We start from the raw sequence: 17,554 nt of genomic DNA, 5'->3' as shown, positions 1-17,554 counted from the left end.
CACTGTAACAGGGCAGTGCCTAAGGAGGCACAAACTTAGGCATGAATGAGTGGGCTTTTGTGGCAAAGGGAGCCTGTGGGAATCTGTACCCAGGGTCAGGGGCTAAACCAGCTCGGGTCAGTCTTAGTGATGACGTTTATTTGAATGCTTACAATACTCCAGAGTGTTGAGTGAGTGTGCTGGTTTTGGCTGGGATAGAGTTAACTGTCAGATTTGTGCTGGAAACAGTGTTGCTAACACAGAGCAGGGCTTGCACAGAGCCAAGGCCTTTCTGCTTCTCACCCATCCCACCAGTGAGAGGGCTGGGGGTGCACAAGGAGCTGGGAGGGGACACAGCTGGGACAGCTGACCCCAACTGACCCCCAGGATATCCCAGACCACATGACATCATCCTCAGCATATAAACGTGGAGTAAAGAAGGAGTAAGAGGGGACGTTCAGAGTTGTGGGATTTGTCTTCCCAAGTCACCGTTACGCGTGATGGAGCCCTGCTTTCCTGGGGATGGCTGAGCACCTGCCTGCCCATGGGAAGTGGGGAATGAATTTTGCTTTGTGTGCACAGCTTTTGCTTTACCTATTAAACCATCTTTATCTCAGCCCATGAGGTATCTCACTTTTACCCTTCTGATTCTCTCCCCCATCCCACTGGGGAGAATGACCAGGCAGCTGTGTGGTGCTTAATTGCCAGCTGGGGTTAAACTACAACAGTGAGTCAATTTAAATGGGGTTTAGACCCAGGAAGGGATGTTTTCATGTGTTAGAGGTACCTTATAAACTGTGATACCAAATTAGTCCTTCCAGCTTGTGGGGCAGAAAGTGCTTCCATTTTGAGTCTGAAGTTCCCAGATAATAACAAGGACTGGAGACTGGAAGGGAAATAAAGATTGCCTTGGAGGCACTGCTGTTGCTTCAGATCCAGGGGGGGACTTCTGAGGCTTTTTTATTGCAATGAGGAAAACATTTGAATATTTTTCTTGTTTATTCCTTGCTGAAAACCAGCCTGACCTGTTTTGCTTGTGTTAGTGTGACAACAGCAAGATGATGGTAAAAAGAAAACCCTGGTCAGAGCAGGAAAGGAACTCACAGCCACTTTGGACTGGCACTTGGTTCTGAAGGCTTAACATGCACCTGGTGAAACGGGTTTCAACATCACATCATTATGTGTGTGTGTGGAGGTGTGCACGGTTGGTGCCCAGATTTGCCACCTTCTATTAATGCCCCTGGATTTAGCATTGAAACACAAGGACACCTTTCTGTTTGGGTCTATTTACAAGGCAGACATTTGCAGTCATACCCTGGCCCCTGGGATGTGGTAGCTCTGTCCACGTTCTGCACCCAGGTGTGGCCAGCACCTCTGCGCTGAGCAGTGCTGTCTGTCTCCTCACACCCACATCCCTCTGCCTTGTGGCCACCACGTTTGCAGCCTGTGTCTTGGCAGGGCTTCCATCTCTCCTCCCCCATTCTTTCTGCCTTGCTTTACCCTTTGCTTCGCCCTTCCCTGCCACACACCAGTTCACACTAGTCTGCACTAGTTCACCTCATCCCTTTCCTTCTGGCCCCACCCTGTGTGCTGAGATGCCTTTTCCCCCAGCATTAGTGTAACCTTGCTGTAAACCAGCACTGGAAAAAAAAACAGCTAGGTGCTGCTGGCACGGGAGTGCTCACCAGCCCCAGTGTGGCCGGGGAGTGGGCTGAGTGAGGTTGTGGACATGGCCCTGGGATGGAGACCCTGTGGCCCCAGTGTAAGCTGGGCCAAGTCTTTGCCTAGGGAGAGGTGGGCAGAGAGAAGGGCCACTGCAGGGTCAATAGCATCCAAAGTAACTGATAGGAAGCAGTGCTGCAACTATGAAACCCTCCCAATGTGGCCCCAACTTCATGCAACTGAACAGCTTGCAGATGAAGGAGGGTCCCTGTTTGGCACAGGGCTGCTGGGCCCCAGCTCAGGACAGTGACACAGCAAGATGTGGCATTGTTGTGAAATGAGGAGCTAGGAAATTAAAATATGATATAGAAATGAGGCACTCAAGAAATGAAGGTATAACTTAGTTTAGAGATAAAGATGGAAGACTTAGAGATCAGGCTAGGGACTAGAGGCCTATTAGTTAAAAGATAACTAAGATTAAAATAGGATAATGTATCATAGTTGATAGGCCAGAGAGCAGAACAATATGGAAACCTTGATTGATGGAAACTATGAGAGAATGCTTCCTGATGGAATAGGAAGACAGCCCTAAAAACTGGCCAAAACCAACCCTATGGTACGGCCTGAGTCCAGGAGGCTACAGAGACTGTGCAAGAAACCGGGGTAAAAAGTTCAAGAGTGAGGAAGAGCTACTTCATCTCTGCGACCCCAGCCCACGACCACTGGGATACACTGTGCTGACACGACTCGGAGGAGACTGGGGCGGAACATATGAAGATGACATTCAGGCTCCTTATAATACAAAGCGGGGACAGGTCATGCATATGTATAGGTGTATTATGAATATGTGATGCTTTGTAGCATAAAGGTAAGACAAGGTGCCACGAGAGGTGCGCACATTTGTGGTGGAACGATCCCCCATGTGCCTCAGCGCTGAATAAACACACCTACTTTATAACCTTGGAGGTTGTGGAGTCGTGTTTGCGCAAGTCAGTTGAGCCAGGCCACTGACTTGCACCTCATGCCAGGGGAGTTGCAGCAATATGCATGTTCCCTGCCTGGGGGGAAGAAGAGAAAAAAAAGAGGAAAAGAAAATGAAAAAAGCACCCTGTCTCCACTGCCCATCATGCCCAGCCCTCTTACTGTCTCAACACAACCATGAAGACCCACATGCCCTGGAAACTGGGCAGCCTAAGGTCCCTCCCTGGAAAATGGCACACCGCCACGTTTCCAAAGGGAAGGATGCTGCCCAGAGCTCAGAGAATCTCCCAGGATCTACAAACCCTGTGTGCACCAGGTCTCATCCCCACAGAGAGCCCTGAGGATACTGCTGGCCTGAGAATTTGCTGTTACCTCACTGGAAACATTGGGCACGATGAACACTGCAGGCTTGATCTTACTCCCATGGAGCTGTTTGGGGTTAATTGCATGTTAGCATGGCTCCCCAGAACATGAGACAGCTGGCTCTGCCGAGTGCTCATTGCACACGTTTGGCCCTTGCAGTTTGTTACCACAAGGCACCTGCAGTTCTTGCCTGTAGAGCTGCTCCCAGCCTGGCCCAATACATGGGGCGGCTCCATCCCAGGCTCTGCATTTGCTCAGACACTTCCAGACCCCCCCCAGATTGGCACCCTCATCATTTCATTCATCCTCCCCATCCCTGGGAATCCCTTGCAGACATAACTAGATAGAGCAGCCCATTTAAAAAAGCCACAACTCAGCCCTTTTCTCAGAGCACTTGCAAGCCGTTGACACTGTTAAAACCAGTGGGCCTACTGCATCCCTGCAGCCACCACCAGATTTCAACTGGCAGTGTAACTGGAGTTTCCATCTCTGCTCTTCCCCAGTTTCCCCAACAAGACAAGGAGGCCTGCAGGCAATTAGACTTTGGTTAAAACAAACTATCCTCTTGAAAGCAGACAAAACCTCAGATCCTGTGATAAAAACAAGATTACAGACTTGTTTTAACTATGCCCAGATTGCAATCTTGGTTGCTTTTGCTTAATTAGCTTCTTAGTCACAATGTTAGCTGTTCCCCAAATGTATGGGATACCTTGCCTCCAGTGGTGCAATGAGTTAGAAGCATTTCCATCTTCTCCTGAATTGCATGGGCATTTGCTTTGCCTGAAAGCAAAGGCACTTAATAGAAAATTACAGTCAGCTCCATGGAAAATGCAGGAGTTTCTGATGTTTCTTATTTTATAGTCAGCTTTATCTGTGAGTGATGGGCAAACTGTATGCTGGGTAAAACATCTATGCAAGCATCTGTATGAACAAACTTGTGAAAACGGGAAACCCACCAAAGATGACTTCTACAGAAGGATCAAAGCTCTGTGTGGGTCTGTGGCAGAGTCTGATTCATGGCTGACTCAGTCTGCCTCCGCCTCTCCTGACCCAGCTATGGTCCATTCCCCACCTCTGATCTTTGCACTGAGACCAGGGCCCCTTCCTTCTCCTTGGCTTCCCTTATTCTAACAGAATCAAGCATTGAAACCCCATTTGCTTTGAGGGATGGAAATGCCTTATTCCTTACTCATGGAAGTGCTCAAACGTGTTATTGTCCTGTGGGTTTGAGAAGTGCCCTACACCTCCTCCAGAGAGCAGAGGCAAGGCAGAGTAGTCCTGAGCAGACCAGTCATGGGAACAGATGCCAATGTAGCTAGTGTGCAGACCCTGAGGAAAGAGGGAGATTTGTAGTTACGACGTTACTTTTAAGTTCTGAAAAGGCAAAAGACATTCACCCTACCACTTCCTTATCTCACAGCTTCTCATTTCTACTAGCACACAAGGTGGACCTGCAAGGGTTGTGTGGTTTCTCCTGGAGACACCGGCTATAAATCAAACACTCCCCAGAGCTTTGGCTGATGGAGAAAGATCACTGAGAATAATGTGTTGTTCCACCCCTTTACAGAAATTACTGAGTGACAAAGAAGGGTTCAAGGGAGATGTCTGTTTGCAGACCTCTACTCACAAAAGAGAGACTATGACCCTTGTGCTGAGTGATGGCCCATGCACCTCATGAGCTGGGAAAATGTGGTGTGAGACCTCAGTTCGGGTTTCACAAGGAACAGCGCTCTGACCCAGGTCAGCTGGAGGGAGCTGGACTTCACAACTTGGTCTGCAGCGGGTGCTGCTAGCTAAGCAGCAAGCTGTCCCTATGGCTTGTCTTTCTTCAGCTCTTCCCAAGAGCACTCAAGGGACCTGCCTGGTTCTCGTTCTCACCCCACTGCACTGGAGACATTGACATCACCCACATCCCCAATCTTAGGCCAGAATATGGGGGGCTTTCGCCATATGTGTTGGGCAAGGAAATGCAAGAACAGCATACAAGGAAGCATCAGGTCATTTCCAAGTGTGGATGCAGTCACCTGCTACTGACACACCCCTTATTCCCGATTCTTAGAAGAGAGAAAATGCTGGCAAAATCCATCTGCTCACTGCAACACAGGGAAGCAAATGACAAACAGCTTGATGCAGTCAGTCACTTTAGGCTCTCTACCCAAGCTGAGGCTGTTTTGGGTCGCTTCAGTTCTGTTTCTGCAAGGACAAAGGCAGACTGAAGGTCACCTAAATGCGCTAGACTTGATTCCTTGAGTTCAGGTTTATTCATTCTTGATTTTGCTCAACAGTAAGATGCAAGCTAAACGTGAGCAGGTGTTCTTGAACCGTACGTTGATATGCTGCTTACAAGAAAGCTTGCTAACTGAACACTTTGCAGTCCTATTGAAGGTGGATTTAGATTGAGCTGGCAAAGAGGAATAAAGCCTTCAACCAACTGCTCAGCAGGCATGGCTTTGAATTAGAATGTCCATTACCAAAGTGAGAAAAAACTCAATTAAATTCACCATGCCTGTTTGTACATACACAACTGCTGTCTTTAGAAACCTGGATTGAAATCAGTGTAAAATACTGCTCCTAAATCTCTTTAACATCAAAACTTAAAATGTAAATTCCCAGGTTGGTCTTGAAGTATTTCTAAGGTATTTTCTCCTGTACTAACAAAACAGGTAGTACAAGCACCTTTTGTCATACAGAGAAACATCATGACAAGCACTCACAGACTGGGAGGCGCAGAAGTTAACTCCTGACTTTTTTTATAGCCTTGGACTGCTCTAACACTTTGTGATAAAACATTGTTTAGGTTCAGTTCCACTGTTTCTTTTGCGATGCCCAAGCCAAAAACATGGAGTTGCCAGGTAGAGCAGTACCCTAGCATGTGGATGCAAAGCCTGTTTATCTTCTGGTGGGACTTGGGTGATGGATCCCCTTCAACCAGTGAGCTAACATGTACCTCTGTGTTGGAGATCTGCTACATGGTTTACTCCATGTCTGGTCAGAGGCTGGTGTGTATCATGGACTAGCTCTATCTCCTTTAATCTGACAGCTGTAGCACTTTCTGAGTTCTGGGTAGTGTTGAAGATTCTATGTTGGCAGAAAATTTAAGTTAGGTCTTATCCTAGCACATGTGCAGAGAAGACTGCCATAAGAAAGGCTGGATTGTGTGTTCCGGACTGGACTTCCAATGGCAATCAAAATACTGTGATATCCCACAGTGGGGTGGCTCTCCTCAGGTATTTGGACTCTGCTTCATTTGGGGAACCTCCCCACTTGCATGAACAGTGTTTGCACAAGTCCAGCTGTTGCCTACCATCACCTTGCTCCCCTTCCCCATCCCCCCTGCAGAAGACACACAACTTCTACTTTCTGATTTCACAGCTCCCCCCACCATACTGAGTGAGCCTAGAGAGAGATGGAGAGTGCACACATTAACTCCCACTACTGCTGCTTGCTTCAAGATCTCCCAGACACTGGCATTTTGCAAAAAGACCCAAACAAACCCACACTGAACTAATTCTGAGGATTGTTTATTGCTTTCACAATCTTTTCAGTAGTTTCCCAAGAGCTTGTGAAGGAAACATGGGATCTGTTGATTAAACACCATCTTTTTCAGGAATCAAGTAAATGCATGCTTGAAGACAAAATCATGTTCACTGGCTGTTTGCATCCGAATGTCCCTAGTCGAACACTGGTCAGAAGAATTGTGGGAAAGCAAACAATGTTACTGAATGGTAGGGATGGGAGCAGCAATACGAATGGCATGAGAGAGAGCTACTGGTGCTCTCCTCTGAAATGTAAGCCCAGACAACCTGTCCAGTTGGGCTGGGCTTTTCCAGTTGCATCTCTGAGCAGAAGAGACGGACTGAAGTTTTTACCATGCCATCCGTCTGACATTTATCCAGGGAGATTTTGTCATTCCCTGAGCTTCTTTCACCTCACTCCACTCCAGCTTTGTGTCAGGAACTACATCTTCAGGCTCAGGATCCTCACGGACAGTCCCCTCTGGGAGTGCTACAACAATGGGCAGAGGGCCCTGCTCCTCCCGGAACTCCACTACGTAGAGACTCTTCTGGTTTGCTAGCTGTTGGTGAGTTTCCTGGGAGTAAGAAAGAGAAAAGACAATCAAAGCAATGGTGCCCGATGTTGGTTTACTTCAGGTCAAACTCTACGTGGTATATGGGGTAGGAAAAAAATAAAGGTAATTCACAACTAAACAGTTTAAACGCTGTGTAAATTAAATGACTCGTCAGGCTCATCGTCATGGGTTTCAAATGAGCTAATTGCATAAGCAGCAGAAATCCAGACAGCTAGACTGCAGATACACTAGCATTACAAGGCATCCTAGAGGAACTTGCTTCTGGAAAGGATCTGGCCAGAAAGGCACATCCTGCTAACAAGCAGGCGTGTTGGCATGTTAGTAATGTGCAGTAACATTTTTAGGTCTTGATATGGATATAAATTTGGCTTTGACAACAGTAAAGTGCTTATTACTGCCCTGACAGGTAATATTAGCTAATATAATGATACGAATTTACATTATTTTTAACTATACCTCTTCCTCGCATACAAGTTGTGTTGTTAACACTCATTTTACAGAATAAATGTCTACTGAGGATAGGAAAACTTTCCCATTCAGGGCAGTCAATAAAATTTATCAAGCGTGCATATCTCAAAGCAATAATTCATACAGCAGACTCTTCTTCTATTCATTCTGTGGAAGACTTCTCGGAGACCATGCATTGAAAATATATGACAGACTTCCTCAAGTCTGATTAACCTCAGATACTGATAAGCATCTGTAAGTATCTTATTAGGCAAAGATGATCATAAGCCCTTCACCCCCTGAGGCTAAACTGAAAAAGTTGGCTAGGACACGGTGACAGATTTGACAACTACAGCTTTGCAGGGCTGTATTGGGAAAGTAAGCAGCTAAATCCTGGCAGCTACCAAGCCTCTAAGGCCAAATGAGATAACCAGGAATTTCCAAAGGACAGACTCATCCTAAGGCTGGGGTTCAAAGGAATTCAGACGAAATGCTGCACATCGGATCTTTCCATCAGCTACAGGCAGCTGGCTCAGACAGAGACAACTCCATTGTGAGCACTTTGAGTCAGAGGAAATGACACCACTGCCCTGAATTATTTCAGAGATCTTAATTGTACTAGTGATAGAAGCAGCTCTGACATTCAGTCCTTAGGCAACAAAAACTTAAGAATGCTGACAAACAAGCAGCAGCAACCAAAGCTGGGCCACAACTTCCTCTGCCCACGATTTTTCAAATGCCACCAAAAATACTACAAATGAAATCCCCAAAATTCAGATGTCCCCTGGAGGCACCTGGCTGTGGAACAGGCAGTTACATACAACTGTTTCTGACTGGACAACTTCAAACAATTGCTGAGGAATTATTCACGGGCTGATTTTGTTTGCTCTTTGGAAAATGTCTTCATTTAAGCCTAGAATATAAACTGTTTGACCAAAACCTATTACAGTATAATCCTGTTCCATCCCCTGACCTGATGTATAGAAGCACTGAGAGTGCACTACCTGTTGTGTCAAGCCTTTAAAAAGAGCTCTGGTAATGTTAATCAAATTTTTGGATCCAGAAACCTTGGCATACATGTCTCTAATGCCAATTAGTTTGCAGATGGTGATGATAGCTCGGTGGCAACGAAGACCATAACCTGGTGAAAAAAAATATAAATTAGCATCATATGTTTATTTGTAAGCATACAACTTAGCTAAGTCAGAATAGAGACCTAAGACCTCTTCTTAGCATGTTAGAACACACTGTATCTTAAAAATAGCAAAAAGACCATTCTTCCCAGTCTTTGCAGCCATGCTAACATAAAGATCATTGGGGGGTTTTTATACTAAATACACCTTACTTAACATATTGCAAATCCAAATGAAACTGTCACCACCTATAAACTCAAAACATAAAACCATAAAAAATGCAACCTGTTTAATACAACAGGTTTGGGTAGTATTCCTAAGAAGTACCACTGGCAGCTTTAGAAGAATCTTCCACAAACATACCCCACCACCCAGGGAACATTCAAACAAAAGGCAATTTCTTTCAACAAAAAAATAACACTCTAGTACTTCCCAAAAAGAACAAAAAAAAAATGCATCAGGGAAGCAAGGCAACAAGTTTACTTAAAAGAGTATTAATAAGAAGCCATTACAAGGGGACACTCTAGATTTAACCGGATCATGACTGCTTCTTCTAAAAAGCAATACCTACATAGCTTCAAAACCACTTCCTTTGCAATTTCAGGTGACCAACTGTGAACAACAGCTTCAGTAACTCCTAATGATGGTAAATCTGACTTTAAACTCCTGGTTCACATACATAATGGAAGGATTTAAACTGGTCCCCTATGGTAAAGTTACTGCTCATAACAACTGGTATGCTCAAGTACTGCTCTCCTTTGAGCTTCTTTCCAGAAAGAAGTTATGCTTTTCCTCTTCAGCTCATAAAAGCGAGCAGAATACTGTGCACTATCAAGAGATTATCCAGGTACTGTGGAGAAACATCAGTTCTCTTCTCCCAGCCCAGCAACTGGCATGAATGATACTTCATTATTACATTAGTGGTACACTGTCAAGGACTGGGAATGGAAATAAAGAAGGTAACAGACTCCTTGGAGATAAAACTACATTGGAAAGGCAGCAAAATATTTCTAGAAAAAAGAATTGGTTTAATCCAACTTAAAGAACAAATGAGTGTTGTGACACTCGTTTGTTTTCAACTTACTGTTCAAAGCAGTAAGATTAAAAAAAGTTTGTGTGTGTGTCTTTGGAAACTACAGGCCAAATTACAAAATCTTGTAACAACTTGAAATTTGTAGGTGAGTGGGGAGGAGGGACAAGGATATTTCAAAATCCACAAACACAACAGAGGTTTTCATGTCATCTGCACCCATCTCCATCATAGTGTTGTATGAGCTCCAGTGCATAACTGTCGTACATTAGCATTAATTGCAAGTGGTTTCTTAGACTTGACAGGCATTAATGAGGGTTACTTTCTGAGGAGTCTGATTTTGCTCTCTCATTCCCCAGAGATTTGTTTCATGTGGCCTAGCTGCATTAATATTTAAAAATTGGCCTGTGATAGTTCTAACGTGTCTTACTTAAAAGCTGAAAAGCCAGGTTATTGATTAGTCCACTCTGCAGGACAGTCTTGCAGCTGAGCAAATGACGGGGGGAAAAAAAAAATCTCTTCCAGTGCTGCATGTTTTATTGTGCCGATATGTCCCTTTTTCTTTTAACCTACACTTGGAAAAGAAACTATCACCATCCAAAGCCATTTGTTCTGCCATTTGAGAAAACACTGTTTTCTGTGCTACAAAACAAATCCAAGTTTTTGACACAATTACATGTGAATGACCTCTGAAAGGCTATTTGTCAAAGTATCATTTTCAGTGACTTAAAACATTTAATTTCTGGCATTCTTATTGTTGCCTTTCTTTCTTCATCTTATCTCAGTCAGGTTTCTGCATATTGGTAATACATGAAACTCAGAAGCCAGCAAACTAAGTCCATCAGTCACCGAACAAAATTTACTCCAAACACAAAAGTAAAGGATTCTAACCGGCAAACTCCAGCTGTGGAGAGAAAGTTTGGCTCAGACATTTTTAACTTGTTTGTGGCAATCGTGCCGTTTGTTCTACTGAGGTTTAATTCAGTGAGGCCTATATAAGAGAACAGGGTCATTTAAACGTAACAAATTTTTTCACACTCAAAAATAGATACAAAGGTAACCAAAAAAGAAGTATTTAAAATGTATGCTTCCTATAAACTAACACAACGTTATGTGCAATTTACATTAGATTTTCTGGGTAGCCCCTAATAAGAGTGTTTAAACAGAACATCCATTTTAAGTCCTCACTAAGGGGCTACTCCAAGTTAAGTTCACATTCACATGCACATTACAATACTTTTTAAACTTGGATTTTCACTTGTCTAATATGTAATCCTGACTACAAAACTGGGTTTTTCCTCCACTTTGCAGGGATTAGGATTAAATTCAAGAGAGGAACATTTCAGTGTAACAGTGACTTTACCTTTCCTACTGAAACACTAGGCTTTGTTGTGATCATTTGTTGAGATATCCAAGTCCTACATACAGAAATTGCCAGCTGGAATTACACAAAGTGAGAAGCTCCAGCATACATAACTATACAGCTGTAATGCCCACAGCACTTAAAGTGGAGACAGTCTACATATGCCATGGTCTAAGGTGAAATCTATGAATAATTTTAATTTCTTGTACCTATTAATTACAGCTGCAGGGTTTCAGTGCTGGGCTTCACAGTCACATAAGTGTATTTGACAAACTGTTCTGCATTTCCCCTTATTAATTCACATTAGGAACTAATTTACACTACTCAGAGATGTATCAGTGTGGCTAGGTGACTACTGTAATTGTAAAGTCAAGACAGAGATGAAAATCGATTAAGAGCTGTCCACACTCCAAAAGGTAGCATATTCTGCAGCACAGATAAGCAATATCCCCAGCAGTTTCCATCCAGCTGGCACGTGCTAGAAACAGGAGCTACCTGGAATGGTGGCAGACATGAAGTCCAGAGCCTGCCTCCAGTTAAATCTTGTTCTGCAGTATGTCCACAAGTCATTTAATTGTACTAAAATTACAGCCAGCTCCTGCTTGTCCTATGAAACCTTCTCATAAAACACAAAAGCCTGTCAGGGACTAAGGTAAACTCAGCAAGAGCTTTATCTGTACCATCCCTAAAAATCTCAATTTTGTATAGATATATGTTACAGCGTGTTTTCAGAGCATGAGCACATAATGAAGTCTCTCACTCACACACACAGACAATTTATCCATAAAATTTTATACACTGATCTATCATTACACTTCTGAATAAGGCCCACGATGCCTGCTGTCTAGAGCACATTGGACATAAGCACATTTTTTTCTTAGACAACATCAAACCCATTTCAGGAAATGTACAATCTAGTTCCATCAGTTATAAAACAGGGAAAATATTCATTAAGTGGAAAAGTGTTTCCTGGTTTTTGGAGGATACTTGCATATATGTGAAGGTGTCGTGTAACTGAAAAGGCTGGCAAGATACTCAGACAAGGCAAAACACTGGCCAAAACTGGCAGCAACAAGCTACCCAGGCTAAGGTGCTAATGTGACAGAAGTGGACTCGTATTCTGACATGGTTCAACATGGTACTCTCACAAATAAACTAAGGACGTAAGAACCAGGCAAAATCATCACTGAAGTGAGTATCTCCATGACCAGCAGTTTGCCGTCAGGCCAAGAGCATTTTCCAGATAGAATCCTGATGTGTATTTGTTACGGCTTTAATATCTGCAGGTGTCATCACTGATGACTTGATTAGGGGAACAGACTGAAAAAAATGGGTTGAGGATATTATCTTGGGAAAGGCTGTAAGTGTACTGGAGGTCAGAAGAAGTCAGTGTAGGTCTGACAAACTGGAGACACAGTTTGAAACCAAAACACCGAAATTCAACACAGACAGATGCAGAATGCTTTGCTGAGAAATCAAAAGCACAGCTACAAAATAGAGGAGACTGACTAAACAGCAACAGAAAAAGGATCTAGGGATGAAAATGGACCACAACCCCCGCCCCCCCTGAGATCAATAGAATTATTCTGCTGCAGCACATTTGAAGCCTAGAATGAAATGCATAACACATAAGTTTTTCCAAGAATTATAAATCAATGGTGTTCATGTGTTAATTGTTGTTCAGTGCTGCTAACAGCTTTAAGAGGCCTAGACTCAACCCACAGTGTGGATACAGGCACAGTCCAGTGGAATGGCAAGTGTAACCTCTGGGGAAGGTGAAGAATGGAAGCTAGCACCAAGAGAAGGGCTCCAGCTCCACATAAAAGCTAGCCACTATGAAACAGATTCACTGCCCTCAAGGAGAAGGAGAAGCCAGATGTACTTCCAAGCAAAGCATCTGGGCCAACTGACCGTGACAACGCAAGACCACTGGGAAGAAGCAGTGACTGGTAGTAATGGGCAACTCCCCGCTGCAGGGAAGAGGCACCCATCTACTGACCTGACCTGTCATCTAGAGAGGTTTGCTGCTTGCCAGGGGCCTGGATCCCAGATGTTGTGGAGAGACTGCTGAAGCTTGTCTGAGCTTCTATCAACCCTTGCTGTTCTTCCATGAGGGCACCAATGATACTGCCACGAACAAGTCAGAGTATCAAAAGCGGCTACAGAGCTCTGGGGGTGACAGTCAGGCACATGGGCCCAAGTGGTGTTCTCAAGTAGCAAGAAAGGGGAAGGGCACTGATAATGCAGGTCAACAGCTGGTTGCAGAGGTGGTGGTGTTGACAACAGGGTTTTGGTTTCTATGACAATGGGACTTGTTTGAGGATCAGCGTGTGCTTGGGAGAGACGGGATCCACCTCGCTAAGTGAGGCAAAGGTATCTTTGCTGGCAGAATGGCTGACCTGGTGAGGACTGCTTTAAACTAGGAACAACAGGGGAAGGAGAGAGTTATCAGCAGCCCTCTGAAGGGGTGTTTTGCCAATTATCAGGCCTAGCATAAAGGACACAGCCAGCATAAGGATGAACCAATAACCAAATTGTATTTGATACAAAAGGTCAGTACATGGGTGAGCGCTCGGGGTACAAACAAGTCAGATTATACATAATCGACATCAATCCCGCTGACCCCCAACAACGACACCGCACAACCAACAATGGGTGGAATAAATGGTGAAATGCAGCCTCTCATAGAAGGGACGGGAGACAACCGAGGTGACAAGCCAAATACATAAGAGCAAGGAAGACACACACTGAATCTCTACACAGCCCACATTTACAAAAGCCAGAGCTGACTGGAGCCCAGTTCCAGGGAGGCAGGAGGTCCTTCCCCAACAGGGAACTCTGCACAGTGCATCCACCTCACAGACAGACACTGCCCCTTCCTGCAAGTGGTCCCAGCTTTTATCCCGAAGTGTGACACCTGACCTTGGTTTACTTAATGCAGACACCTGGGGCTCCTTTACCCAATGGCTCTCCCTGCCAGGCCGGCCGCACCCTGGAGGGAAGCCTAAAGGCAAACTCACCCCCCCTTTGTGAAGGGCTGTGGGAATCACCCATATGTCAACCTTAATTTGGGGCTTGGGGTTGAAACCCCAGCATTTCAGGGGGTGAGAGACAGGGTTGATGAACAAAGGGTTTGAAGTGATGTGAACAAAAGGGAAAGCAAAAATCGTCAAAACAGGCCTCGAGTGGGGTGACCACCAGCATCTGCATGTAAGCAAGAAAGTTTCTGCAAGGGACTGTAATGGAAAAGTGCTTTCTGGGAAATCAGCATGAGAAGGTGCCTCTCTGAAGTGCCTGTACACTAATACGTGCAGCATGGAGAATAAACATGAGGAAGGAAGAGATCTGTGTGCAGTTGCATGTCTGTCATCTTGCTGAAGTCATGCAGATGTGCTGAATGGCTAACATGAATGGAGTGCTACAGTGGAGGGATACAGGTTCTTTAGAAAAGACAGGTTGGGAAGACAAGGAGGTGGAGTTGCCCTTTATGTGAGAAAATAGCTGGAATACATGCAGATCTGCTCTGCTCTGGAGATGGATGATGAGCCAACCAAGAGCTTATAGGTAAGGATGAAAAAGCAGACCAATATGGGTGACACTGTAGGGCACACCTGTCTGCCAAAGGACATCTGATCAAGAACAACAAATGCATGAGGCTGCCTACAGACAGGTAGAAGGAGCCTCACGTTCACAGGCCCTGGTATTCACAGGGGACTTCAACCACCCTGACAGATACTGGAGAAACAAAACAGAAGGGCATAAGCAACCCAGGAGATATCTGGAGTGCACTGGCAACAACTTCTTGGCTCAAGTGACAAAGAAGCCATCAAGGAAAGGTGCTCTGCTGGACCTCACAAACAAGGAAGGGCTGGTTAGGGATCTGAAGGTCAAAGGCAGCCTTAGCTGCAGTGGCTATGAGATGGTGGCATTCAGGATCATGTGAGAAGGGCGCAGGGCAAAAACCAAGACCACAATGCTGGACTTCATCATCTTCAAGGATCTGTTTGGAAGAAAGACTCTTCCAAGGAATAAAGTCCTTGAGAAAGAAGAGCCCAAGAAAGCTGGTCATACTAAAAGATCACCTACTGTAAGCTCAGGAGTGGTCCATTCCAATAAGCAGGAAGTCAAATAAAAATGCCAGGAGCTCTGTACGGATGAACAAGATGCTCCTGGCAAAACTCAAACATAAAAAGATGGAAGCAGTGACAGGTAACCTGAGAACAATACAGAGACACTGCCTGAGTATGCAAAAATGCAATACGGAAAGCCAAAGCCCAACTGAATCTGGCAAGGGATGTCAAAGGCGACAAGAAGGGCTTCTCTAAGTATCTAAGTGGCAAAAGGCAGACTAGTTAAAATGTGGGCTCACTGCTAAATGGGGCAGGGGACATGGAAAAGGCTGAGGTACTGGAGGACCCAGGGAACTACAGGCTAGTCTTAGATCCCTGGGAAGCTGATGCAACAACTAATCCTAGAAACCATTTCCAGGCACATGATGTTACAAGAAGGTGATCAGGAGTAGTGAGTATGGATGCACCAGGGCTAAGTCATGCTTGACCAACCTTATAACCTTCTATGATGAAATGCAGAGTGTGGGTATTAGCTCTCTTGACTTCAGTAAGGTTTTTGACACGATCTTCTGTAAGATCCTCACAGAGAAGCTGATGAAGTATGGGCTGCATGAGTAGACTGAGAGGTGGATAGAAAATTGGCTGAACAGCCAGGCCCAAAGAGTGGTAATCAGTGGCATGAACTCTAGAGGCCAGTAATTAGTGGTGTACCCCAGGGGTCAGTACTGGGCCCATTTGTGTTCAAGATCTTCATCACTGATCTGTTTGATGGGGCAGAGTGGACCCTCAGCAAGTTTGCAGATGATACAAAAGCGGGAGGAGTGGCTGATACACCAGATGGTCGTGATGCCATCCAGAGGGACCCTGACAGGCTGGAGAAACGGGCTGACAGGAACCTCACAAATTTCAACCCAGGCAAGTGCAAAGCCCTGCACCTGGGGAGGAACCATATGCACCAATACATCCTGGGGGCTGAACAGCTGGAACACAGCTTGGTAGAAAAGGGCTTGGGGGATCCTGGTGACCACCAGGTTCACCATGAGCCAGCAACGTGCCCTTGCAGCAAAAAAGCATCCTGGGCTGCATTAGGAGGACTGTTGCCAGTGGGTTGAGGGAGGTGATCCTTCCCCTCTACTCAGCACTGGTGAGACACACCTGGAGCACTGTGTCCTGTTCTGGGCTCCCCAGTACAAGAGAGACGTGGGCATACTGGAGGGAGTCCAGCAAAGAGCTGTGAACATGATTAAGGGACTAGAGCATTTCTCCTATCAGGAAAGGCTGAGAGAGATAGGACTGTTTAGCCTGGAGAGGAGAAGGCTCAGGGGGGGATCTTATCAATATACATGAATATCTGAAGGGAAGGTGCAAAGAAGACAGAGCCAGGCTCTTTTCAGTGGTGCCCAGGGACATGACAAGAGTCAATGAGCACAAACTGAAACACAGGAGGTACCATCTGAACATCAGGAAACACTTCTTCACAGTGAGCATGACTGAACAATGGCACAGGTTGCCCTTAAGAGGTTGTGGAGTCTCTGCCTTTGGAGATATTCAAGAGCTGTCTGGACATGGTCCTAGACAGCTTGATCTGTGTGATGCTGCTTGAACAGGAGTTTGGAAGGTTGGACAAGACAACCCCAGGGGTCCCTTCCAACCTCAACCATTCTGAGATATGCAATGTTTATTGTGCAAGTCAAATGGAAAAGCCTCCCTGGGCATGGCAACAGTCGTGTGTCAGCTATAAAAGGATCTGTCCTGGGAAAAAGAGTGGAGAGGCAGTTTGTTTCTCGAATCTAATAAAAAAAAAAATGAAATAAATGAGGACAAAAGTCTGGCGAGATAAAATTAATCATAAGGTGACGCTCATTGTTCTTGCTTCTGAGGTTCATGTCAGATGAGTTGGGAAGATATGCCTTATTCTATGTTCCACTACAAGAAAATAACATCTAATGTGAACTTTTCTTTACCATTTAACAGCAATAGCATCATTTGTTCGTATGTACATGCTCAAATGTGTAGTTCAGTTGTGCTACACTTGCTCCATGCATGGTTTTCATTCATTATACTGAAGACTAAACTGAAGTTTCATTTAAGTGGTTATCTTAAAAATTACAGCCCAATTACCTGATTTACCACCTTGAAAGCTCCTTAAATGCAGAAAAGCTGCAGAAACACAAACAATAAGACAGTCTGACTCTGTATCTGCTAACTTGTAAAGATTTTTCTAAGTCGATGTCACACTGATTAAAAAAACCCTTCACCTCAGAATCAAATTGTCATCTAATAAAAACTGTGTTGAAGGTTCATAGCAATTTCAGATTACTTCAAAACACATTAGCAACTTTGAACATTAATAATTATATTCTCATATTACTAATGTGACAGTGCAGAACAAGAATACCAGATACACAAAATCAAACAGTATGTCCAAAGCGTCAA

The 17,554-nt window shown here is 44.8% G+C and overlaps 1 protein-coding gene across 1 annotated transcript in view; it reads right to left on the bottom strand.

Annotated features, from left to right (window-relative positions):
• Positions 1-6,496: 6,496 nt before the first annotated feature.
• The window catches only part of LOC141970495 (small ribosomal subunit protein uS5m-like), a 64,251-nt gene continuing 53,193 nt past the window's right edge, over positions 6,497-17,554 (bottom strand). Inside the window, exons 10-11 of the mRNA XM_074927152.1 lie at positions 8,527-8,663; positions 6,497-7,075 (exon numbers count right to left, since the gene is read on the bottom strand). Coding sequence (XP_074783253.1) covers positions 6,851-7,075; positions 8,527-8,663 — 362 coding nt within the window. The 3' untranslated portion in view covers positions 6,497-6,850. The remainder of the gene's footprint in view (positions 7,076-8,526; positions 8,664-17,554) is intronic.

This window comes from Athene noctua, chromosome 1 (assembly GCF_965140245.1).
Source record: "Athene noctua chromosome 1, bAthNoc1.hap1.1, whole genome shotgun sequence".
Classification (NCBI taxonomy): Eukaryota; Metazoa; Chordata; class Aves; order Strigiformes; family Strigidae; genus Athene; species Athene noctua.
The sequence above is the reverse complement of the archived record's forward strand: the minus strand, read 5'-3'. Positions and strand labels throughout refer to the sequence as shown.